The 26747-nt window shown below is 36.2% G+C and overlaps 3 protein-coding genes across 12 annotated transcripts; 2 read left to right on the top strand and 1 right to left on the bottom strand.

The window, feature by feature from the left end:
• Window positions 1-457: 457 nt before the first annotated feature.
• LOC147407196 (Pentatricopeptide repeat (PPR) superfamily protein) lies at window positions 458-4873 on the top strand. 5 transcript variants are annotated; one of them, XM_086435630.1, is made up of 4 exons: window positions 458-2298; window positions 2383-2499; window positions 4321-4474; window positions 4582-4873. In XM_086435630.1, exon 1 carries the CDS (start codon window positions 607-609, stop codon window positions 2158-2160), a length of 1554 nt encoding a protein of 517 aa, XP_086291756.1. In that variant the 5' UTR covers window positions 458-606; the 3' UTR covers window positions 2161-2298; window positions 2383-2499; window positions 4321-4474; window positions 4582-4873. The 5 variants fall into 5 exon arrangements, with proteins under 5 accessions (XP_086291756.1, XP_086291754.1, XP_086291755.1 ...); XM_086435628.1 differs by having other exon boundaries at window positions 2383-4474; XM_086435629.1 differs by having other exon boundaries at window positions 458-2499; window positions 4383-4474.
• Window positions 4874-6111: 1238 nt separating this feature from the next.
• On the bottom strand, window positions 6112-9311 carry LOC147407195 (uncharacterized). Of its 4 annotated transcripts, XM_086435633.1 has the most exons (6): window positions 9085-9217; window positions 8429-8518; window positions 7440-7517; window positions 7111-7186; window positions 6523-6596; window positions 6112-6423 (listed from the first exon to the last, which is right to left on the bottom strand). In XM_086435633.1, the coding sequence occupies exons 2-6, from the start codon at window positions 8483-8485 to the stop codon at window positions 6352-6354; spliced, it is 357 nt and encodes a 118-aa protein (XP_086291759.1). In that variant the 5' UTR covers window positions 8486-8518; window positions 9085-9217; the 3' UTR covers window positions 6112-6351. The 4 variants fall into 4 exon arrangements, with proteins under 4 accessions (XP_086291759.1, XP_086291757.1, XP_086291758.1 ...); XM_086435631.1 differs by lacking the exon at window positions 8429-8518 and having other exon boundaries at window positions 9085-9307; XM_086435632.1 differs by lacking the exon at window positions 9085-9217 and having other exon boundaries at window positions 8429-9078.
• A 2036-nt stretch (window positions 9312-11347) lies between these two features.
• On the top strand, window positions 11348-26556 carry LOC147407194 (uncharacterized). 3 transcript variants are annotated; one of them, XM_086435622.1, is made up of 22 exons: window positions 11349-11765; window positions 11862-12407; window positions 13490-13746; window positions 13882-13953; window positions 14040-14174; window positions 14987-15105; window positions 15197-15505; window positions 16562-16649; window positions 16781-16886; window positions 16974-17087; window positions 17834-17997; window positions 18111-18231; window positions 18909-19133; window positions 19245-19435; window positions 20446-20613; window positions 20717-20822; window positions 21459-21596; window positions 22744-22905; window positions 22976-23176; window positions 23836-24030; window positions 24112-24183; window positions 25931-26556. In XM_086435622.1, exons 1-22 carry the CDS (start codon window positions 11718-11720, stop codon window positions 26081-26083), a joined length of 3690 nt encoding a protein of 1229 aa, XP_086291748.1. In that variant the 5' UTR covers window positions 11349-11717; the 3' UTR covers window positions 26084-26556. The 3 variants fall into 3 exon arrangements, with proteins under 3 accessions (XP_086291746.1, XP_086291748.1, XP_086291747.1); XM_086435621.1 differs by having other exon boundaries at window positions 14034-14174; XM_086435620.1 differs by having other exon boundaries at window positions 11348-11765; window positions 16781-17087.
• The last annotated feature ends 191 nt before the right edge of the window (window positions 26557-26747 follow it).

The following is a 26747-nucleotide window of genomic DNA, read 5'->3' as shown; positions in this document are numbered from 1 at the left end:
TTCAATGACCTTTTATCTTAAATCTCTAGTAAAAAATCCTTCAATCTTTCTCTCAAAATCCAATCATCTCTAAGCACTTCAATGTGTCATCTTTAAATTCATCATCAATCCCTTTTATAAATCCTTGTTTTTTCTTCCCAAAATTTTATCATTTTTCACATTTCAAAAATCTCAACATCCCATTAAGGTTAGAAGTATAGAGAGAACCTTAAGGTTGAAAACGAGTTTAAAAAAAACCTATGTCACTGGTTTGGGGGGCAATACAAGAACGCTCTTGAGGCTCCAAGGTTAAAAGAGAGAGAATCTTAAGAATGAAAACTAGGGTTAAAATCTCCACCCGGTAATAGGTTTGGAGGAGATGTTGAAGAAAAAGGGCATTTAGGTCATTTTTCGTTAGTATTATTGAGTAGACTGAAGTCAACGGGAAATGTCTCAAATATTTACAAATATGTAGCAGACCTTCGTCAATCGGAGAGGCCCGATCGAAGTAATATTTCTGTTTTTTGTGTTCTTACGTCAAACAGTTGGCGCGCAAAATAACGATTACAACTCTCAACCTTCACATCATCTCTCCCTTTCAAGATCTCAACGGTTTTCCTGGATTCCATGAAACCTTATTTCAATTACCACCGTTGGTTCTCTTCATCACCATCAACTTCGGTTCCATGGATCTCTCCTCTCCATTACCTTAAACCCACCACCCAAGAGCCAGACCCTCTAACCCTACCCACTACTTCCCTCCAAAAACCCTATAGAAAGCCCAAATTCATTTCTCACGAGTCCACCATTAGCATGATCAAACGTGAAAAAGATCCACAACGTGCTTTAGAAATCTTTAACATGGTATCAGAGCAACGAGGCTTCAATCACAATCACTCCACCTATTCCACCATCCTTCATAAACTTGCCCAATCAAAGAAATTCAATGCTGTTGATGCAATACTTCGACAGATGAGCTTCGAAACCTGTGAATTTCATGAAGGTCTGTTCCTCAATCTCATGACCCATTTCTCAAAATCTTCTCTCCCCGAAAGGACATTAGAGATGTTCAATGCGATCCAACCTATAGTTCGTGAAAAACCCTCACTCAAAGCTATGAGTACTTGTCTCAATTTAATCGTGGAATCGGGTAGGCTTGATTTGGCCCAGAAATTTCTCTTGGATTTGAAGAAGACATTTGACTTGAAGCCCAACACCTGCATTTTCAATATCTTGGTTAAGCATCACTGCAAGAGTGGTGATATTGATTCTGCTATCGAAGTCGTTAAGGAGATGAGGAAATCTAAGTTATCTTATCCTAATTTGATCACATATTCTACTCTAATGGGTGGTCTCTGTAATGTTAATAGACTAAAAGAAGCGATCGAATTGTTTGAGGATATGGTTTCGAAGGATCAGATATTACCTGATGCCCTAACATATAATATTTTGATCAATGGTTTTTGTCGGGGAGGGAAAGTCGATCGAGCTAGAAAGATAATTGATTTCATGAGAAAAAATGGGTGTCACCCAAATCTATTTAATTATTCAACTTTGATGAATGGGTTTTGTAAGGAAGGGAGATTGGTGGAAGCTAAGGAGGTTTTCGATGTAATGAGGAAATCTGGTTTGGAAGCCGACACCGTTGGTTACACTACTTTGATTAATTGTTACTGTAGAGTTGGGAGAGTTGATGAAGCTATCAACTTGCTTAAAGAAATGAAGGAGAAGGATTGCAAAGCCGATGTTATAACCTTCAATGTGATACTTGGAGGTTTGTGCAGAGAAGGAAGGGTCGAAGAGGCTATAGAGATGCTTGAGAGGTTGCCTTGTGAGGGTGTTTATCTGAACAAGTCTAGTTATAGGATTGTGTTGAACTTCCTCTGTAAGGGGAAGGCGATGGAAAAAGCCACGGACTTGTTGCGTCTGATGCTTGGAAGGGGATTTGTGCCTCATTTTGCGACTTCGAATGAATTGTTAGTCAGTCTGTGTGATGCTGGAAGAGTGGCAGATGCAAGCATGGCATTGTACGGATTGGGAGAGAAGGGATTCAAGCCAGATCATGAATCTTGGGTTCAATTGGTTGAATCGGTATGCAGAGAAAGGAAGTTGATTAAGGCATTCGAACTGCTGGATGAGTTAGTTATTGCAGAAGATCGAATTGTTCCCATAGAATTCTGAGTTAAAATAATGGGTATGGATGCAAAAGAAGAGAGAATGTTGAAGTGTTGATGCCTCATGAGTCAAATTGTAAACTTGAATACATCTTAAAGACTCCAAAACAAGGGAGAATAATGACCAATTCTCTGCTTTCAACTGGTAACAGTTTCATCATGGTTCATACCTCCTTATGCTTAGCATATTTAGTCAGAAATAAAGCTCTTTTTGCACTATTGAAAGCAGGCAATCAAGGCCAATGGTGTATGTGCAAGTAAATCTCAGGGTAATGGCACCACAAGTGAGATTTAGTCGTGATCCAACTCTCAATATTCATCATGTTCGTGTATCTTTTGAAACAAGGTGCTTACACCATCACCAATCTGCCTTTTAACTTTTGAACAATAGATATGTTTGCATGCAAATGTTTTATGATCATGTTGAGCAAGATGGCCTCTCTAATAAAAGCGTACGTCACTTGTTATGATTTATGACTTTCTTTGTAATACTTCTTTTACATTACATTGCTGGTCCCAATGGCAGATAGAAGGGAAAGAGTTATGTTAGATTGATAGTTGTGTAAAACCTTTGTCATCTCTTATAATGAAACCAATGTCGTCATATGCGATATAGTCATGGAATATGCAATTTTATGACTGTTGGGTCATTATGATTTGATATGAGGGACAATTTTTTTTATAAAAAAATTGTTTGTTTAAAGCTGGTTATTATACTGTTCTTAACCATCCCCCTATTCTTATAACATTCCTAGTTCTAACTTACTTCTACACTCTCGTCTTAGTTCATTTATAAGTTCTAATTGAACTTTTTTACAATCTAACGACATTATTTTTTTGGATAAGCAACAATCTAACTACATGCTCTACTTCTTATCTTCTTCTACCCTTTACATTATCTACTCCAAGCTCAAAAACAAAATCAAGATTCAAGTTGATTCCCCATGAAAGGTGGTGGCAGTAGAAAATGAATTAACATTTTTTAATCAATCATCATCAAATGTGTCATTTTTCATGGTTTCCCAATTTTAAATGAGACCATTCTAGAGTCTGAGGATTTTGCAATTTAGAGCATTTCATACAAAGAAATATAATTGGTAAATCCACTCAGTTGGATATGTTAATATCACATAACTGCATGAATGCTAAATATTGGCTCATGTATGTCAGGTTGCTGCATCTGATGATTCTATATGCTCATGGATGAATTGTTGATCTTGTTGGCGATTTTGAGGACGTTAAAGCATATAAATTAATCTCTTGATGATTTATAGATTCCGATCTCCTTATCAGAACCTTCACCTGGTGCTAAAATGAAAAACAACGTCATTTTAGCAGTAGGGGAATGTTTTGGTCAAGACAATGAATCTTATAAATCATTCGACGACTTACTTAGATGCTTTTGCATCCCCCTGAATTGTCTACAATTTCAGCTATTGCACCAAAAATCCATCTGTGACTCTGACCAAGAGTTTCAAATAACTTGGGTATGCTCGTACAAAACTTGTCAAATGGTTATTAGTCTGTTACCTTAACATTTGTATCCAAACTATCATCAATTTCCTTATACATAATATCATTTGGTCGATGAACCTTGACTAAATGAGTGGATTTTCTAGCATTTATTCAAGTATGTGATGCTGTCACGTCCCATTGTGCGAATTCACATGTCATATTTCTATGTATATGATGTTATGAACTTGCAAAATGCTTGTATTCCACAATGGTTTCATCTAGAAATTGAAAACAAGACAAATGACGTATTTGATGATCATTGATCACATGTGACTCCTTTTCCAAAATTTCATGTTTGAAAAAAGAATCATCATCCGTTAGAGCTACAAAATTGCCATGTAAGTATAAATATAATTTTGAATTTATATTTATATGAATGATTCATTGTATATTTGTCTATATGCTCATAAGCCATTGTCACATGTACATCCATGTTTTCTCAACTGTTTTTCCTACTTTAAAATATATTTTCCTTATAGGCAACCACATATGCTGCTGTGTAATCACTCATGCGCACTGCCATATGCTGAACATACAGCCTAGCTACACAATTTGATAACCAAGCATAAATCACGATCATTCTTGTAATTCTTATATTGAAATGAATGGAGGAATAATATTGTTACAACTAACCCCTGATTTTTGGGACAAGGATTTGGTGATGATGATAGTGATCAATATAGCCAATAACACGATGTTACTCTTTGCGACGAGATTGACCATGGATCGAGAGCATCACACAACATCTCCAGTTGCATAGGATTGAAACTGTCCATTCAATCCATTGTTTAGGAAAGTCAGAAGAGGTAAAAATAGTGGCGCCAAAATCATTGATCATGCGATTCTCTTGTGTGTATTTTGTAATTCAGTCCGAACACATTTCCTTAACCACATGTCTTCATATTCAATGCAGGTCCATGAAGAGACCGCTTCAGTGTCCATCCGTGCATCAAAATATACCATTCGTTAAATGGCTTTTTTGTCTTTTTAACGATTGCACGAAAATAGTTTTTGCTTATCATAACCATTTCAAAACTGAACAAGACAGCTTGAAAGTTCGGGCTCGCTGGGAAAAAAGTCAATGGATTGGGTCAGCATGGCTGGAAGCTTTTTGGTTCAGTATTGATTGTGTAATGTGGATTGAGTCGGTATGGCTAGATTTTGTAGTTCTTACGACAAAATTGAATGGAAGAATATGATTCATATAGACTCACTCTCATTTTTGGGACAACTAATAACATGAGGTCACCCTTTGCAACGCAGCAAAACTGAACATGGACCGTGAGCATCACACGAACTCCCCATTTGAAAATGATTGATATGAGGCAGAGAGAGAGAGAGAGACAACGTGTATATGGCCCTAGAGGCACGTTCTTAACCACATGGCTTCTGTCCCTCGTGTACATTTTGTAATTTAACCTAAAGACAGATGCTTAATCAACCACATGGCTTCACAGCCTATGCTCCCTCATTCATGTTGTACTTTTAGTTTCACCCCAAAGACAATTACTTAACCACATTGCTTCATATGTGATGCTGGTTCAGCTGCTGTCGTCCCTGCTTTTGCCACCATCACCTCCAATCTCACCAATAGAGGATGAAAAGCAGCCATAGTGTGCCAAAATCTCTCTTTTAGATTTTGTATAGAATATCAATTTCAGAGTTGCTCTTGTTAAGTTGAATGCACGAAGAGGCAAATTCGATAGGGCTTAAAATGGATCGAGTTTGGATCGGATGAGTATGTCCATATCCATATTCGAATTGTTTATCCGGATCCTACTAGTTAAAATCATATCCGAACCATTTTATTGTCATTAAATCCATATCCGGATCCGATCTAACTGAATTAATTAATTCGGATCAAACAGATCAAATAATGTCAAACTGTTCAATTTTATTTTAAATAAAATTGTTAAAATGTGACCAAATAATAGTGACTTACCTCTCCATTTTGAATATAGGCATTGACCACCACACCCAACTGTTGTTGATTTATGAAATATGATTTGAAAAATATAAAAATACAACTTACAAAATAATATATCATTCCGATCTTGGGAGATATAGGGATGGATCCGTATCTAACTCAGGGTCAAGGGGCACCAACCCATATCCAAACCATATTTTTATTCGGATATACTTGATGGAACCAAACCTGCTAAATTTGGATTTGGGTACTCGAATTTCGGATAAAAGTCCGTCTCATTTTAAAGCCCTAAAATTCAGTGCCCCTCCATGCACTAAAACACTCCATTCTTCATTAAATGGCTTCTCTTTTATTTTATAGATAGCCAGAAAATAACTTTAGACTGATCATACCAAGTTCTTCATGTTGCTTCTATGGTACTGACTTCTGTAGTCTGAATTTCAAAAGAATATGTAGGACTGGAGGATCCACCACTCTTCAAACAAAGCTATAGGAATTCAACTACACCCCCCAAGATGAAAGAAACAAAACAGTCAGCTTTTAAGTTACAAATCCAACAAGTAAACAAATGCAATTTGACTTTTATACATTAGATAGGTAGAGAAGTTAATTTTAAAACCCCATATATCACAAAGTTGATCCCTCATTTCATTCTATACTTTGATGCTACAGCCTGCTCCAGCAGAAAGCATTTCTCATGCCCAGCCAAAGAAACTTTCCAATAGTGCCTGCCAGGGTCTGTATATGCTGTTTAACTTACCATATTGAACTCTTGATCCCAAGGCCGTTGCATGTTAAGATGAGACCCTTGTATCTGTTAAGGTACTCCTGCAAATTACAGAATCAACTGAATCAAGCGGAGGAACCAAAAACAAATTATAACACAGCTAAAACCCATTTAAAAGAGATGGGAAAAAATTTTCTCACAATGAGATTGCAATCATAAACATGCACCATCACCCTCCAATCGTATTCTCGCCTTTTGACAGGATCGCTCAGAACTGTCAATAGGAAAACATCAGATTCAAAAATTTGTTTCGTCAGCTTGTAATACAATCACACACATCAAATCTAATGCAATGGCCTTTGTTTGTTAACTCTTGTAGCATATTTTAAGACCATCATATAACTTTTTTTTTTCCCTTCTCTATCGAAATTTAGAGAGAACTACTTTTAATACCCTTTTAATGCTGTTTTTTTTTTCCCTTTCACAATGATATACTATATCGGAACTAATAATCAATGCTTCAAAATAGTTAAAAATCATAGCTGTTATAGGCTTATAGCGGTGAGTAATATAGTAGATGTTCGTCCACTGTTATTTTATTTGAAGGGCTTTTCTTAATGATTATTATGTAAAGTCAAGTCATTTTCTTAACAAGCAAAGAGCACTACAAATCATTAGTTAAATAAGAATAAAATCCATTTACTGAGCACTGGGAGCTCAATTAGAAATGCTCTAAAAGAGAGAGGAGACAACCGTGGTAAACTTATGAAAAGGAAAAAGACTACGACCTGCGTAAGCTTCATTTATCTCTTGAAATTTTGTCGTTGCACCGTCCTGATCTTTCCGCTTATCCGGATGCCACTTCTGTAAAGAACAGGGCCAAACCCATAGAAATTATCAAAGTTTAGTAGGTACAAAGTCCAACAGATATTCAGAAAATAATGGGAAACATAAATACAGAGTTAAAATTATCCGTACATTGATCAAAATACTGGTAATGTCGTAGAAACCATACACCAACTATACATCTAGCTATGAGAAAATAGAAGTAGGAATGTCAACAAAGTAATGCATAAGAAAGCAACATGGCCACATGTACTAAAATTAAAATACAAACCAATGCAAGACGAATATAGTTGGATCTGATGGTGTCCTCCGTAGCATCATAATCCACTTCCAATACTTTATAGTAATCCTACAAAGAAGTGTACACAATAATGGTTTAAACTGGAAACTGATAGATCATCTAGGGATGCTCTAAGCACTACAAAAGGATAAAAAATTTAATGCCAAAATATTCAATTACACAAAAATTGGTCCATATAATTTTTTTTATTATCTTGGACCTAAAACTTGATCTCGTATCGGCACCCACCAAGCCCAAGGATATATATATTATTTTTTTGATAGGTGAAAGAATTTTATTAATAGGAGGACAAGATGTCCTCAAGGGGGGGGGGGGTTATCACAAAAAGTTTTAAAGGCTACGAATGTTCGATCTTCTGCAATTGGAGTATAGAGAAAGATTGGTAGGAATTGTTATAAGGTTCATTTTCCAACAAGAAATACAAGAGCTATTGATCTCTCCTAGTTACATATTGATAAAAATAAAAAATAAAAAACTATATCTTAAGGAGAAAAATTAAGCTTATAACCATGATCAAGTATACGCTTGCATTCCTATGCATGTTCTCTTTGTACCATTTAATCCCTTCCCTCAATTCATATTCTCGAGTTATGGGAACTCCAATAAGTCCCCAAGTTCATTTAGGTTCTGCAATTGGTGCAGTCCAACAAGCCTAATATGCTTGGATAAAATAGGAGTTAGAGAGATTCATGTTTGGCATCATTAGAACGTTGATTTGAATAACGATCCAACAAACCCAATATGCTTGGATAAAATAGGTTTCCAGTAAGGTTCCATACGTATCTTTTACGTTTAACAACAAAACACTTATATAAACCATACTGCAATAGAAGGACATGATATAAACTACATTATGTACCTCGCTTCCCAAAATTTTGGGATAAAGCTTTAATGATGATGGTGGTGGTGGTGGTGGTGATAATGGCGAGATGATGATAAAAAGTATTCAGCACACTTACATAAACTTGAATCACATGTATTTCAGGATAATAGCCATCAAATTCTTTGCTCTTCATCAAGAAGTTGTAGCTTTACTTGTTTGATTCCCCCTCCAAAAAAATCATGGAAAAAATAATAGAAACATACATGATCATCTACCTCAATGTCTAAGAAGTAAGTTTGGCTGAGTTGACCAGTTTTGGTGTGTTTACTTGATCTAAATATAATCGACATTTAAGAGTTAAATCTTTGTAATCTATCTAATTTGCGATTTTTTTTTTTTTTCCTATTGGGCATCTATAAATTCAGTTTATAATAGAAAATAATTATTATTTGAACTTTTTAAAAATTCAATTAGAAGATAATTTGACTCATCTGAGAAAAAAACCAGGTTTGAGTACCATGTCCCAAACTAATTTCTTTTTGCACCTTTAGAACTTCACACAAACTAAAACCCTAATAATCTGAATCAGAAATAGAATAACCAAGAATCCTTAACCCAATCCATCAGATTAGACTCAGTCTCCCAGTCGATCACGAAATACTCTCAAAAACCCAAAAAAGGGGATCTAAGTGTGCAACCTATGTCCATGAATAAACCCTTAATTTTTGGAGAAACGAAATGCTTAAAAATGGTGAGAGGAGAGGAAATAATAGGGGGAGCTTATTATAATACCTTGGGTTTGGATAAGAAAGAAAAGAAATCGAAATCGACTGAAGGGATATCTTCTTTCTCCGCTTCTTCTTCTTCTTCTTCTACTTCATACCAAATCATTTTTCCTTCACCGGGACGAAGAGTACACTAATGCCCGAAAACCAAAAAGACAAAAGGAGCATATAGTTATGCCCACCATTCATCAATCATCAATCATCAATCAGCAAAAATTCAAAAACAAATTGTATCACAATACGACCAACTATAATGTGTCCTATAAGTAATAATAATAAGGTGGGCATAACTTACGCTTGTATCTTTCTCTACTATGGGGCCCTACTTGTCTGGCCATACATTACTGAGACATCACATAACCTATTTAAACATATGATGCATGCATTTAAGAAGAATGCCCTGGACATTATCTTATTCACGAAACCAATAGCCAACAATTGACATTACGCTTCATTTTCCAAGTTAATTTATTGTCGGATTTCTTGTAAAGATGTGTCGCCTGGCTTAGGCTTCATTGTACGATAATGCCATGCCTAATATTTCAATCATGATTTTAAAACTCGATTTCACGTCTCGTCCATATTTGATATCGAGTCGTCTCATATGAGTTTTTTGATATGTTTGAAACGTCTCGTTCAAAATTTTCAAACATGAATGTGAGATATTAAATCTCTTTCTAAAAATTGATTTGTGCATCCGTCTCGTCCATGCTTGATACTGAGACGACTTAGACAATATATCTCGATTTCAGACGAGTTTTGAATGTTAAAATAAATATTTATTAATATTGATTTAGAATTGATTCAAATAAAATTAATTTAATTTATTTTAAAAATGATATTTAAAATTTATTTTGTAATTTGTGTACTTTATTAAAATAAAAGTAAGTATTTTTTTTTATTTAAAATATTTTTATTGGTTGATATCTTTTTACATGAATTGAAGATTATAAAAATACTTTTGACTCATTTTTTCAAATATAATCTCACATTGATTTATAAATTTTTTGGAGGGTTTTTTTTAAAACCTATAAATAAGAATCTAGTCTCAATTCTTTCTTCATTCCAAAGACTTTCTCTTTGAGAGCTCATAATGACTTTTAACTATATGAAAATTTTAATAAATCTTTTTTATTATATATATATAATCGTAGAGATCATCCTTACCAAAAATCAGTTCATTAAAAAACTTCTAACTCATGTAGGACAAAACACGTTTGGTAAAGTGTAGGGTAAAGTGTAAGGTGTTGAACATTTCTCATATATATAATAAGAAAGAAAGAAAATAGAAAAAAAAAATTAAGTAATGGAAGGCCGTCAAAATTTGGATAGGCACCTAACTAACCCAATAAGTGTCGAAGGGGCTCACAGTGTGTTTAACAGACTCTTTGTTCCGAATAAGTGTCAGTGGTTTCAATGGATTTCATACACATAAAATTTCTTAATCCATTTACGAGTGAATGTAACTTTTGAAATTGTTATCTATTTATAGGGATCAATTATGTTATAAAAAAAAATGTAATTCTAACTTTCTACAAATAAGAGGTATTTGTGTGATAAATTTTTTCAAAATAACATAAATTTTGAGGAAATATCCAATTGTGATAAAATTGATCTTTGTTGTATTCTGACAATAAATTTGTTAATAATCCTTCTATATCTCTGTGTTCAATCGAAGTAGGGACATCTGTTGTCTATAAGACAATTTGTCAACAAATTATTATTTATATTTTAATGAGAATTCCTATGAATACTACTAATTGATGGTCTATCATGCAAGTATGTTGATTTCTTTTTTTAGAATCCCAAGATGAATCCCATTGACGGGTATCAAAAGAAAATAAGATCAGGCGATCAATGATCGATCGGTGCCTTAAAAAAAAAAAAAAAAAAAAAAAAGAGAGAGAGAGAGAGAGAGAGGTTCTACCCGTTTAGTAAAAAAGTACTACTACCTTCACACTTTTCATTCCTTAGTCACGAAGTAATTGATAGGCATTTTCGGTATTTCACCTAAATGCAAGAACTGGAGCCAGCACAGCACAAAGAGTAGCAGTGCGTGTGGGCCAACAAGTCAAACCACGATTATGTGACCGCGTCTCGTATCGCGGGGGCTCGTATAGTCCCACTAAACGTTCGACCGTTAAAAAAGGCGGGTTTCTGCTTGCCACGTCAGCTTCCCGTTACTTTCACACCGATCCTATGCTCATCTTACGTGTCCCTGTCCCCTTACTTAAGTTTTTCTAATTTCTTTATTTATTTGACGTGGGACTGTTTTTCTCTAGTTGTTGAGTCCTCCTTCATTTCTAATTAATCATTTTCTTTTGAAATATTAAATTGGAGGGACTGTGGGATTAAGGAATATTAAAACAGAGAAATCAAAAGAGTTTGAGGAGAAAGGAGAGAGCCTAATCTCATTTTCTGTAACCTTTATTCTTTCTAGATCACCAAATATCAACAATCTCTCATTGTAATTAGGTCCTCAGTTTAATTTTCTCTCATTAATCCCTACTTTGCCTTTCAAACTTCTCAGATTTTGTATTCGGGTTTTGCACCAAGTGATGCTTTGGGCTCATTGAGGAAGAAAAACCCCTTTTTTTTCCAGAATTTTCAGTAGTGATTCGTGTGGAAACCCTAGAAATAATGTTCACTGAAGGTCTTGATACTAATGCCGTTAGATGGGTTAGAGAGGTGAGCCCTATGGATGAAATTCGTAATTTTCTCCATTTTTTTTTTTTTTTTAGTGTACTTTAGTTAATTTAGAGTTTATATTTCTTGTAATCACAGGGGGCTGGTGCAAAGCAGAGGGAATTCTCTTTCTCGATTTCTAATCAGCGTCCGTGGATCGATCCTTTGACTAACATACGAAATGGTGGCGGTCGGACTTTCGGACTACCGCCTCCGGCGAAGTTCCAAAGTGGGCATTTTCCGTCAGGGGTGGCAATTCCGGTATCAAGTTCTATACCCTCGAATGGGGTTGATAGTGAATTGGGTTCCGACATGGACGAGACAACTGATTCGGAGGAGGACCATATTTACATTGGGCAATACTTGCACGATTCAAGGCAGCCACATTGTACCAGTGACAATGTGTGTTCGGATTTTAGTTCATCGAAGGAAACAGTTGGGCAGCAGCGGCAGAGAAGTGTGGCAGAGAGGCAGCATGATTATGTCGAGGAGGACGAATCGTCAGACTCTGCTATGGACTCCGAATATGCCTCCACACATGTGGAAATCAACAATGTATCAGTGCCTCAAAGAGGAGTCTATGCTTCGGAGGGCTACTCATCCAGTGTTCCATCACGGGCAAATGGTGCGATTTTGGCTGAAAAGGTTTGGTTCTTCTGTGTAATTGTTGTTCTGGACTGAGTTATGTCTAATCAAAATCAATTATTTTAATTTCCTCTAGAATTTGATCCCAATTCAAACTTAATTTGCATTGATTGATTATCCTCTTCTCTGTATGATGGGACTCTATAAAATAAGCATACCTGTAACTTTTGTAGATACATGGCTTTATAGAGTTGCTATTGTGGTGATCAAGATATTTAAAGATCTACTCATTCTCAAACAATATCTAGAAGAAATATGGAAGCAAATAGTTTGTCAAATATTTTCAGATAGAATGTATTTGGATTTCATACATTTATTGGTACCATTCCTTAAAATCATCCTTCTTTAAGATCTTAACCATTCTCTTAATTGCTAAATATCTTGGATCTATAATAAACATCTTAGTTGTTGGACAATGTTGATTTTTGTGCCATCCGCCTCTGCTCTCAAGTGTAAGTGCTCACGCATTGTGCTCTAGTTCGACCCATGACCCTCTTATATTCATAGTTGCGTCTTCTCCATCAGATTGGTCTTTTGTGGTAAATAATTGTCAACATGGTATCAGAGCACTAGGTTCATATAGGTCACAGGTTCGAGTCTCCTCGAAAGAATTTTCCCCTCTTATGGGTGAGGGGGAGTGTTGAGTGTTGTGTTATCCGCCTCCTCTCCCAACTGTCACGTGTTCACGTATCGTGCCATAGTTCGACCCGTGACCCTCTTATAGTCATAGTTGCACCTTCCCCAACAGATTGGTCTTTTGGGGTAAATGGTGTCAACGGACAAGAAAGGCCATGAATCAGATCAGATGGTTTTGGTGCTATGGCCAATCTAAGTGGTGGCCCACTTATTTAATGGATTGGATCAATGTTTGGTCGACAACTCAGCTATAGCCTATACGTACCATATAATTTCATGGGCACTCCTGTAATAATCTATGAATGTTTATTCTATTTATGTAAATATGATTGACATGAACAATAGAACATAAGCATTTTGTTGATTTCTTTACTCTCAACATTCATCTTCACTTTCTGGTTTAAATTGTAAATTGTTAGATGCTCACCTGGGTCGAACTTTTTCAGGACTTCCATGCAAGAGGTCTGCGGAATAAGAAGCTTTCCGATGATGAAGGCCCCAGTGCACCTCCATTTTCTAGCTCTGGTCAAGAAATTAATCAAAGTGCCGAGCGAATTCCAGACTCTAGAGCACGTGGTACACCATGCACTGCAGATCCAAATGGTTTTTCAATCAGAAAGGAGTCAAACATGTCTAAAACCACTGTTTCTGGGGTTGACACTCAGGATAATTGTGGGAAATTGTTTCCTGAACAGTATGGAAGGTTTGTACTATTAATGGGTTTTAGCATAATCTTAGGTGCATGGACCAAGACGCCGACAGATATGTATTACATGTAGGTAAACTTTTGGGTTTTTTGTGAATTGGAGCAAGTAAATTTCCTTCATCATGTTCACAGGTCCTCTGCTGGTGTGGAAGCTTCTGTGTCTTCAAGTTCATTACCAGCTCGCCTCCCCACATTCCATGCTAGGTACATTCTGACCAAACATATATTTGCCGTTGAGCTCAGTCCTTGATTTTCATTAACTATTCTTGAATCTGACAAATTAGTTCCAGTGGACTAGGGCCGTGGTATGCCGTGATTTCATACGATGCATGTGTTCGGCTTTGTCTTCATTCATGGGCCAGGGGTTGCATGGAAGCTCCCATCTTTTTGGAAAATGAATGTGCACTGTTGCGCAAGGCCTTTGGGTGAGTTCAATCCTTGCTTCTTTTTTTTGTTCCTAGTGAAAAAAATGTGAATGTATTTCCATAGAAGGGTTGCTACCACAATGTTGTGGTAATGCGTGAGTCCATTTTATCCTACAAAAAATGGGCTTTTGATGACTAAGTTTAATTTTTAATTTTTCCACATCTCTTGATTTATCGTTGCCGTCCAAAATAACACTGTTTCAACTGCCTATATTTTACATAAAGGCGATTCTATTGTTTGTTTATACTATATGCTCATGATAAGAATGTCAATTTGAATTTTGAAGCATTATTAACTAGAAGAATTGGAATTTCAATCTGCAATGTTATTTTCTCTAAAGCTTAATACACATTTGGGATCTAGAATTATCTGAATGCCATCATAACATTCAAGATGGAATCATGAATGAAATTTTAAAAGACTTGTGAAATGCTATCAAGTGGCATAGGTAAAATGGCAAGGAATCCCACAGAAAAATTTCGGAGAGCAAAGCTGCTTTGCAAAAGAAAAAAAATCTCCGTTCTATCACTAGAGCTAGGGTCTGAAACATGTTTTCTCAATTAATCTGAAAATGTTACAAATATTATAAGTAGAACCTGAGCTGTGCATGTTAGCTATAGAACTTGAGATGGTATAATACTGAAATGGGGGAAGGTCAATTCGTCTTTGGTCACTAATATCAAAGTGTTATGCCATTTTAGTTTAATTTGTGAAGCCTATAAATCTTAGAATACTTTGATTTTTGATTCCCACCATTCTTACTCATTCATTATTTATTTATTTATTATTATTTTTTATGTTTTTATTATAGTTTGCAGCAAGTTTTGTTACAATCAGAGGAAGAACTATTGGCAAAACATTCTTCAGAGCTTGTCAGTGAGGGAGCTGCACCAAAACCTAAGAAAACAATTGGCAAAATGAAGGTGCAAGGTACACTTACATTTCCACATAAGAGAGTCGGTGCTTGATAAATGTTGCTATGGATTCTACCTTTGGCATGACTTCTTGTTCGTTTATGCAGTTCGCAAAGTGAAAATGGCTCTGGACCCTCCTACGGGATGCACTTTTTCTCTTTCATCTCTGAAACAACCAATTTTAAAAACAGAATCTCTTCGATATCGCCTTTCCAAATTACAGTCAACAATGTCTTCTGGATGGGAAGCCCTTCGGAGAGTTCGTGTGGCACCTCGAATACCTGCCAATGGTTCTTTTTCACAGTACAGCTTGGCATATGTGCATGCTAGCACTCAGTATATAAAGCAGGTCTCTGGACTCCTAAAAATTGGTGTAACAACCCTACACAACAGTTCATCATATGAAGTAGTGCAAGGTATTTTGGCTATGTTGTCTGCACTCTATAGGAAGCGGTTTCTGCAGGGATAAGTCTCAGTGGTGGTTTTTGCCACTTTATATTTTGCGTAAGCTGCTTTGTGCACCACACCTGTATACATAGTCACCAATTTCGGGGTTCGGGAAAAATCGGCAATGGAAAATTTTTACAAATCTGGTAAAATCGGGAAAAAATAAAGCTGGGGTTAGGCTATGTAATTATTCCAAACAGGTGGTGTTACCACATTATATTGTCAAATCTCATATTATATCATCAAATCTCAAATTAAATTACAATAATAAATCACCAAAAACTATATTGATATCATCCACAACAAATAACCTTAGGTCTACAACATATTCAAGATTTATATTGTACCGGTCAAAATCATCAAAATCAATGTTATCCTCATTTGAATCATTATTGTATAATGCTTTATCAATAAAATTCTTATCGTCATGTTCATCAAGGTCATATCCTCTTACTAGTGCATCAAAGTCATTTTTAGTTTTTCCCAATTTAATCGTGAAGATCGTGATATAAACATGAAGTTCATGATTTAATCATGAAACTTGCAAAAATCATGTCTTATTGAAAATGGCGTGATTAAATTGATGAAGCTAAAAAGTCATGATTTAATTCTTGACTTTTTCAATAAGTCAGAGAATTTGGTGACTAAACCTGTACACGTACCTTTTAACTTGACCTGTTGAATCAGCTCTTGGATGGGATCAGATGACCAGAATGAAGAATCACTAGTATGTTTGATCTTGACTGTCTGATGGGATGCTTGGTTTCTGTTTTCATTGAAGTCTTGGGTGACAATCCAGATAAAAATTCATTTGATGATAGGAGCATCACACTAATGTGTATTTGGGGATTGTGGTTCATCCTTGAGCTAGTTAGTTCATTTGATTGTCTTGCTCATGGGCACGTGGGTTTATACAATTTCTAGTGTTCAACTATATCATTTGCCTAATGTTAAGCTCTGACTGGTTTATCCCCTTCAATCTTACTAATCGTTTAATTTAAAGATGATTTGGGTAAATGTTTCAGAGACATACTCTTGTCTGTTGAGAATGAAATCTTCAACTGAAGAGGATGCAGTTCGTATGCAACCAGGATCTGGTGAAACTCATGTATTGTATGTGTTCCTGTCCTATGTGTCCTCACTTTACTTTCTATCTGCGAGATATTAACTTATGCCACTAGTAGATTAAAACATGTCTATCAACAACAGTATTGATGTTTACATGTTTTACTATTGTAATACAGCTTTCCAGATTGTCTAGGAGATGATCTAATTATTGAAGTCCAGGATTCCAAGGGGAAGTATTTTGGTCGTGTCCTTGCTCAGGTGGCTACTATTGCTGAGGACCCGGTAATAGTTCAAATTCTACCTAGTATCTCTAAGATTATGGAGACAGATTGTTTTACTGGGAAACTTTTTATGTCACTCAATTGCCAGGGTGACAAGGTTCGATGGTGGTCAATTTATCATGAGCCAGAGCATGAGCTTGTCGGCAGAGTACAGCTTTACATAAATTATTCAACTACTCAAGATGAAAATGGTCATCTTAAGGTACAAACCTAATCTTATTCTGAAAGAAGACACTGGCAATTTATTGCTCTATTGAAAGTTCTCTCTAAGTTCTTCGGTGATTACCGAATCAAATTATACTTTAGCTTTCTACAGCGCTAACTAAAATTAGATCCTTGAATTGAGATGTGTTTTATGTGAAGATTCCTTGTAGAGCGGGTCATATTGCTATGTGACACAGCAAGCATTTAGTGAAAAATAATATTTTATTCACTAAATTTAAGGACACTATACAAGTGGCTGATCTAGCAACTACACTATATGGATGGTCGGGATTGGCCATGTCAGCTCTCTGTTATTGCGTAAAGTTAAAGAATTTAGCTCTAGAGAACCTATTGCCATATAAATTATTCATGAATCTTTCTATTTTACCATTTTTTATTTTTTCTGGTTTCTAGTGTGGCTCTGTTGCAGAAATTGTGGCATATGACTTGGTTTTAGAAGTTGCAATGAAAGTTCAGCATTTTCAGCAGAGAACTTGTAGAGTGGATCATATTGCTATGTGATACAGCAAGCTTTTAGTGAAAAGTAATATTTTATTCACTAAGTTTAAGGACACTATTCAAGTGGCTGGTCTAGAGACTACACTATATGGATGATCTGGATTGGCCATGCCAGCTCTCCATTATTGCGTAAAGTTAAAGAATTTAGCTTTAGAGAACCTATTGCCATATAAATTATTCATGAATCTTTCTATTTTACCATTTTTTTTTTTTTTTGGTTTCTAGTGCGGCTCTGTTGCAGAAACTGTGGCATATGACTTGGTTTTAGAAGTTGCAATGAAAGTTCAGCATTTTCAGCAAAGAATGTTGTTGTTACATGGCCCATGGAAGTGGTTACTGACTGAATTTGCATCCTATTATGGGGTTTCAGATGCATATACTAAACTAAGGTATTGGAAAATGTATCTTGGCAACTTTTCTTCGATGAAGTTGATACACCTGAGTATTTCTTTTATGGGTAATTTCCTATTGTTAACATGTTTGAACTTATTTTTCTCGCCAGATACCTTTCATACGTTATGGATGTGGCTACACCCACAGCAGATTGTCTTGTTTTGGTGTACGATTTGCTATTACCTGTAATGATGAAGGGCCACAATAAGAGCACATTGAGTCATCAAGAGGTATGCGCCATCTACTAAATTGGTCAGTTTAAAGTTTGCCTAAGTATCAGATTGCAGATATTGCATAAGTTTAGTCATAAAGGTCCGAATTCTGGAGGAAATGTTAAACTTTTGCACCTTTCTTGCCCATGCTCATTACGAGGGATATCTTCTTCAGACTTATGCTTTGAGTTCTTTCTGTGCTCATCATCACTTCTAAATATATACAACATGGCATAATGTTCAGTGTATACTTTTCTCCAATCTCGGGTGTGTCATACCCCAGTTAAGCCCCATGACCCTCTTACATTCATGGTTCTCCCCCTCTCCAACAGATCGGTCTTTTGGAGTTGTTGGTTGGTTAACATGTTATCAGAGCGCTAGGTTCGTTTAGGTCATGGGTTCGATTCTTTCCACCCTTACGGGCGAGGAGGAGTGTCGAGTGTATATTTTCCTCCACTCTTGGGTGTGTCATACCCAAGTTAGGCCCTGTGACCCTCTTATATTCGTAGTTCTCCTCCTCTCCATTAGATTGGTCTTTTGGAGTAGTGGTTTGTTAACAGTCTCACCATGTTGTTCTTATTTTTATGGATGTGATTAGCATTGTGTCTTTCATGGTATTTTCTTTCAGTTTCGAGTTATATGTATCTTTCACTAAAACTCTTCTTACACAATATGACTGGTGGCTACTTGACCAGAACCGCATATTAGGAGAAATTGAGGATCAAATTGAACAGATTCTTTCTATGGTTTTTGAGAACTACAAGTCATTGGATGAATCATCACCATCAGGAATGATGGATGTTTTTAGGCCTGCAGTTGGAACTCCAGCTTCTGCTTTGGCACCTGCCGTAAAGCTATACACTCTTCTTAATGATATATTGTCTCCAGAGTCGCAGTTGAAACTATGCAGCTATTTTCAGGTTAGGAAAGCTGCTTTTTTTTTTTTTTTTTTTTTGTGGCAATGACGTTTCCTTCAGTCAAAAATCTGCTTCTACATTTCTATTCATTTGTTTTTTATTAATTTGGTCCAGGCAGCTGCAAAAAAAAGATCAAGAAGGCACTTGTCCGAGACAGATGAGTTTGTTACCAGCAATAGTGAAGGAACTTTGATGGATGCTTTGACTCTTTCTACTGCTTATAAGAAGATGAAATCTCTTTGCTTAAATATTAGAAATGAAGTTTGCACTGATATTGAGATCCACAATCACCATGTGCTTCCCAGGTTAGGATATTTCCTCAATTTCTTAAGACTATCTTGTGGCGGGTCTACTGTTGATCTGCTGTAAAGCCGTAAAGGCTTTTGTTAAAGTTGAATTTTCGGTTTTTATTTGCAGATACCCATTGCTGCGAGTGTTTACTACCTCCCTGCCCTTAGTACACTTCACCCAAAAAACAAAAAACAAAAAATTTACCAAAAAAGGCTGAAATTTTCATCATTTTTCAGATGAAATCTCTGGAATTTAGAATTAAAATTAATTTTACTTCAGCTGAAAGATGATTGGAAAAACTAAAACTTACAAACAATGCTGATTTCTTGAGATACAACTACAGTCAGCTGAGTCTTAACCTTATTATTTGGCACTATAGAAGTCAACTTTTTTTCTTTTTGATAAATAAAACTCCTATTCAAGGAGGTCAAAATGTCCACAAAACAAAGCAAAGCAACAACAGTTGCTTTTGCTATCACTCACAAGGTCCCACCTAACTGTTTTATATGCGATGCACTTGCAGTTACTACTACTAGTAACTGTTTCTCATAGCTCCCTTTTTTATTTGTGGCTAAAGTAGGAACTGTGAATATGTAAGCTATGTACAGCGTATTATCGTGCTTGCCTTGGGTACCGCCGCACTGGTACTTATGTTGTATTCCTTTCAAATTGACATATTTATCCTTTTAATTGCTAATCAATTCTATCACATTAGACGCGATAATGAGCTATGAGCCTATGCTACTATGCTTTTCAAGAAAAGGTTCATAATGAAACTATTAAACTCTTGAAAACATCACTTAGCTGAAAATGGCATGAAATTAGTGAGGGTAACGAAGCATTTGAGACATGTTTTCATCACAGAAAAAGTTTTGGATTCTAATGAGAAATTCCTTCAGTTAGCTGGGGATAAAGATAATGTTTGCATTTGCAAGGTTTTTTTGCTTCAGATAATTTTTTTTGGCTATCTTATATTTATAATTCTACAATCAAATGATTGATGCAAACTCTACTTTTTGTGCAGTTTTATAGACCTCCCAAATATTTCTTCATCCATATACAGTGCGGAACTTTGCACTAGATTGCGTGCATTTCTGATTGCATGCCCTCCCACAGCCCCCTCGCCTCCCGTAGCAGAACTTGTGATTGCAACTGCAGATTTTCAGAGGGATCTTGCTAGCTGGAACATTAAGTAAATTAACTTCTCAGGACTATTAATCCTTGTTTGGTATCTTATTACAATATTTATTTATTTTTCTCTGTTCTTGGCCCATCTTTCTTGTAATCTTTCCTAGCCCCATCAAAGGAGGAGTAGATGCAAAAGAGTTGTTCCACTTGTACATCGTCCTCTGGATTCAAGATCGGCGCCTTTCTCTGCTTGAGTCTTGCAAATTAGATAAGGTAATACATATCGTGCCTCTGGTTTGTTATCACATGATTCACTCCTTAAGCTGTGCTTTGCAATCATTGTTTCTCGTAGACCATTGAAAGTCATTTAGTATGACTGTTGATGTGGTTCTGATATTTGGAGCATAATTATGATATTTGACAAATGTTCTCTTAAAGTCCAAACCATAAGTAAAGGTGTGCATGCTTATATCACTGCTAACAAATTGTACTAGCATTGAAATACCCTAATATTTAACATAACACAATTTGTATGTGATTGTGTTTGCAGTTGATGAAAGGTAGAATGTTTCTGGTTGTCTATTTCTTTTCATTGCTGTAAAGGTAGGAGAGATATTGTAAATTTTTAGTTGTGCATGAATATTTGGAAAAGTTGTACAAGGATATTGTCAATGAATACAAACATATTCAGATCTTTCAGTTTTTGTTTTGTAACACCATTCTAAATCTGTTCTGCTTATCTGTCATCATTAAAGGCAGTTTTAGAAAGGTTCACTCATTTTTTCTTTCTATTGATCGGTAAAATATTTCTAGGAGAGGTTCCACGTTGTTTCGTATTTTCTATCTTCCCTCAATTATTTTGATTGACCATATCCTTTTGAATAATTGATTAAAGCAATCGATTTGCAGGTGAAGTGGTCAGGAGTCAGAACGCAATATTCTACAACGCCATTTGTGGATGATATGTATGATCGGCTGAACGAAACCTTGAATGAATATGAGATCATCATTTGCCGCTGGCCAGAATATACTTTTGTTTTGGAAAATGTATGTCTATATATCGAAATCTTAATTCATCAATGGCTTTTTTTGTTTACTTTATATTATTTGCTTGGTTAATCTATAGTATTAATAGAATATCAGGAGATCTGGCACCTATACATTAGGTTAGAATACGACATTTGATGGCTCCAACCAAAGGAGATCTCCTAGGTTGTATTTTAGACATGTGAGTATGGATGGCTCCAAGTCTCAGACGATAATGAGTTGGATCGCCCAAGTCAACTTGGGATCATCTGGGCCCGGGGTACAAAAACCCATGTGCCTCGAACTTGGCATCAATTCTGTCTGTCATGGACATAAATCACCTCTGACCCAGTATTTGACTTGTTTTGTATTTCGATTCAGCCTAACTTGGCATTGACTCAGACTCAAGTTGGCTCCTCTCCCTTGACTCTGGTCAGAATCGTCCGAATTTTCAGAAGGATATAGTTAATTAGGGAAATATTTGGAAAAATTCAGGGATTATAAAATTGATGTTTGTAAGCAATTACGTAGGTGCATTACAGAGTTGGGGATTTGAGAGATGGAGAGAGCAGGAGATTAGGGCTGGTTCATTGGATTAGGAAAAAAACATTTCCATGAACCAACAATTCGGTGAATTAATCTGGCAACTCTTATTTGCCAAATTTTTCCTAATTTTTGGAAAAAATTACTAAATTTTGTGACAGTGGCGCTGGATGATCTAGATTCCAAGTTGAAGATTTGAAACCATGCATGCCTGTGAGGTTGTAATGGAAACTATTCAACAGAGTGATCCACCCACTGCATCTGTCATATTTGTACATGTATCATGCTAAGTACCAACCAAATTGTGTAGCTACTAAACTTACATAAAAATTAAAAACCATGGTTCAAAATTTTATTTCATTTCGGAATGTTTCGGCAGAACATTCTGGCTTTGGCTGAGACTGAAACAAAGCATTAACCATATTGGTTGTTTTGGTTTTGGGAATATTTCAGATTGTCTTGGAATGTTTCAGAATGTATCGGTCGAAAATCTTTTGATTTTTCGTTTGACTGAAACATTGCATTGAAATGAGATTTTATGCCTTGGATTTGCCTTGTGTTTTCCATCACACCAGAAAAATTAGGAACTTATTTGATCTGCTTTGTCTGGAAAATCTATTAAAAGGCCATTGCAGATGTTGAGAAGGCAGTGGTGGAAGCTTTGGACAAGCAGTACGCGGATGTTTTATCACCGTTGAAGGATAATCTGACACCTATGAAGGTTGGCCTCAAATATGTCCAGAAACTTGCCAAACGTTCTATATGCACCTATACTGTCCCCGAAGAGGTGAGTTGTTCTTGCACCCTTAAGGTTCTTCATGTATTCTTAGGCCCAACAATTTGGTTTTTCTTTTCAGCTTGGAATTCTTTTGAACTCCATGAAGAGGATGCTTGATTTGCTGCGGCCCAGGATAGAATCCCAGTTGAAGTCGTGGGGTTCTTGCATCCCTGATGGGGGAAACACAGTACCTGGAGAGCACCTCAGTGAAATAACAGTGATGCTGAGAGCCAAGTTCAGAAACTACCTACAAGCAGTTGTGGAGAAACTTGCAGAGAATGTGGGTGTAACAATCTTCTGTTTGGAATTCCCTTTTAATTCACATTGTTGGTTTACATCTTCTTCTTTATGTTTCTATATGCAATCTTTGTGAATTTATGCACTGTAATTATGATATTGTAGCTTCAACGTCAGATACCTATCATGAAAAATACATGTACGTACATAGGCTGGGGAAATCGAGGGTTCCCATCAGGTAAACTGTAAATTAGGTCTATGAACAGCATAGGCAGTCCAACATTCTGCGGTTCCACATAGGATATCTCCTACACAAAATGATTTGAACTCATTAGATGATTGTAAGCATTTGATCTGTGAGCCCCTTGGGCATTCAGAAAATGTAGTGAAGGTCTAGAATATAAATCTATGGATCGGATGATTAAAAGATTGAATTAATCTGACGATTGTAAGATCTGAGCCCCTTGGGCAGTTAGAAAATGTGCATCCATGCTTAGTATTCTTAGCCCATTTTTATGACCTACTTGTTGGAGTTAAGTGTGTGAGCATATGTAGAAATGCGAGCGTTATGTGTGCCTTTGTTTCTGTGTGCTTGTGAGTATGCATTTTTGTGTGCAACAAAGAGTGTTTCTTTTGTGTCAACGAGATCAAATGTTTCATTTGGGTAAGACTGGCCCATGACTTGCTTTTGTAAATCTTCAGTCGAAAGTGCAGAATACAACAAAACTGAAAAAGATCATCCAGGACGCAAAAGAAACAGTGGTAGAATCAGATGTTCGAAACAGAATGCAGCCCTTGAAGGACCAACTCATGAATACTATAGATCATCTTCATGCTGTCTTTGAGACTCACGTGTTTTTAGCTATCTGCCGAGGGTATTGGGACCGGATGGGCCAAGTGAGTTACATCTGGTGCTCTCCCAAAATGTCAATATGGTTTAATATGCAAGTCTTTAATGGCTCTTTGATTTGGTTGCAGGATGTGCTTAGTTTCTTGGAGAACAGGAAAGAGAACAGGTCATGGTACAAAAGTTCGCGAGTGGCAGTTGCTGTAAGTAGCATTAATTCCCTAATATTCTATCTGAAACTTAGATTATGAGATGTTGGAGTAAATATAATCCAAAAGACAGCTGTAATCGGGACATATGGGGAATTGTGATGGAGAATCACATAGGATATACCGAAACATTTTTTTTATTAAAGATTTCATTAATAAAAAAAGGGAGCCAGACTGACCGAGTTAGCTAGTCAAGCGAACAAAACCGTACGCACATAGTCACACTCTAGTAATACCACAAATACAGTCCCATCTCCCTACAAAATCTGCAAAACCCACCCCTTTAAGTTCATAAAAAATTCTATACCACAAGAAGATAAGACCCAAAATGGCGAGAATAAGATCCGGTGTGCCCAAAGATTTTTGTTTCAAAGATCCTTCCATTGCGCTCCTTCCACAAGCCCCAGCAAATAGCAAAATGTTTTATACTCCACAGCGCCAACAAATGTGTAACTATCAAATTCATTGTAGTTTTGAAAAATGTATGGTCGAAAAATTTGATATCCTATGTGATTCTTAATCACATGATGCATAACTATCAAATTCATTGATATCCTATGTGTTTCCTGCCTGCCGGTGTATGTGTTACGCTGCACGTGTGGATATGATGTCTATATACTCTAATGGAGGGGCATGAAAGAGTTTCTTCCTGAACTAGTTGATGCGGATATTTACCAGTTGGAATTGTATAATCACCAGGCCACCGCATCTAGGGAACCTCTTGACCAATAATCAGTTGGATCGAGTGATAAATTGTTTGCTTTTTTCAATCATTATTTTTTCTGTTCAAAACTGTGTACCACAGGGAGCTATGTATCTGTATCTAACAAGCATACAAGGTGTGGCACTGCACCTTTGAGAAGCCTAAATCCCCAACATGTCCATACACATGTAGTCTAATATAATACTCTACTACTATGTGGCTTAAAATTTTTGGATTGGGCTGATTTTTTGTGAGGATGATCTCTATGGTGAGGAGATCATCCTCACCAAAAATCAGTCGAATCTGAAACTTCTAAGTCCATCAGAAGTGGTTTACAAATTTTCGGCAAACAATTGACGGTTCACAATTCTAAAACCACTTTTGATGGACTTAGAAGTTTCAGATTCAGCTGATTTTTTTGTGAGGATGATCTCCTCATCATAGAGATCAACCTCACAAAAAATCAGCCCAATCTGAAACTTTTAAGCCACATAGGACAAAACTTTTGTGAACCTAAGATTGTGAGCTGAACGCCACTCATATATATGTGTGTGTGTGTGTGTGTGAAAAGTTAAAGAAGCATTTTTGTATATCATAGCTTAATAAAAGTAGATTTCGAGTACCAAACAGCTGGTGTATTTACTATAAGCAACTTCATCGATTACTATACGGAGGATGTATTACAACAGTCCTCTTTCAAAAGTCCTTTTTTTTTTATGAATGATCATAAAAAATAAAAGGCTACACGGCCTTATGCATTATGATATTGGTTGGGATTTGCCCCGTATATATGATGGACAATGCAAAAATCTTAATTGCCTGATTGAGCCAATTTTGGTCTTCAAAATTGACTTGATGGAACCTTCAGACAGTTTTAGTTGAGAAGAAGGTCCATTTATTACGGCATCGACCAATATTATTTATTTTCACTGGTAGAGAAGTACTGAGATCCTCAATGGTCAAGACTATCATTCCATTCTTATGGCAAAAAATGCTTTTTATGTCCTTAGTCCTTTTTTACTTGTTCAATATTTGCAGATCTTAGATGATACCTTTGCATCCCAGATGCAACAGTTGCTTGGAAATGCACTTCAAGAGAAAGATCTTGAGCCACCCAGATCAATAATGGAAGTGCGATCAGTGCTATGCAAGGATGCTGTGAGTCACACCGAGTCCAACTACTATTATTAGACTTGACGCATATGTATATATACAAGTCTGAGAAATGCATCTAGTTTTCCAAGTACAAGCTTGAGGAACTGAGAGAAACATTGGTTACTACTTTCTATAATATATGATTTTGGTTGGCTTTTGATACATGAATGAGAAGGTTTGGGAACTAGCGATGTGGGAGAAATACCGGATGCTATAATATATGTTTTCGGTCGAATTTTGGGACACAAGTGAGATGGTACGTCATTCATCTGAAACTGGCAACATGGGCATCCATATGAGTAATACAACCTTTAAACCACAGGTTCTGCCATATTTTTACAGATAGAAAGAGCAACTCAGCTCAGGTTGATTGGTTTGACGTCTGCCTTCAGTTGCGGTTTCAGTTTTTTTGTAACTAAGTTCTTAAAACATCATGTAAAATACTTTGAAATTGATCGTCATGTATATTCTCTTTATTCAATTTTCAATAGCTTTGTTTTCTTGTTTCATATTTTTCTGAGTTTGATCAGATTGCAAGCCCCTACATAGCAACAACAGAAAAAGGTTAATAAAAAAAAGAATGGAGAATGGATAACAACTCAGAAACCCTTTTAACAATATTAATGATAATAGGAAAGTTGTTTTCTTTATTTTCTCTACACACTTTTATGCATAGATGAGCTTTTTTCTTGTCATGTGG

The sequence above is a fragment of the Akebia trifoliata genome, chromosome 3, assembly GCF_017979445.1.
Source record: "Akebia trifoliata isolate Shusen 1 chromosome 3, ASM1797944v1, whole genome shotgun sequence".
Lineage (NCBI taxonomy): Eukaryota > Viridiplantae > Streptophyta > Magnoliopsida > Ranunculales > Lardizabalaceae > Akebia > Akebia trifoliata.
This window is presented reverse-complemented; position numbering and strand designations above follow the sequence as displayed.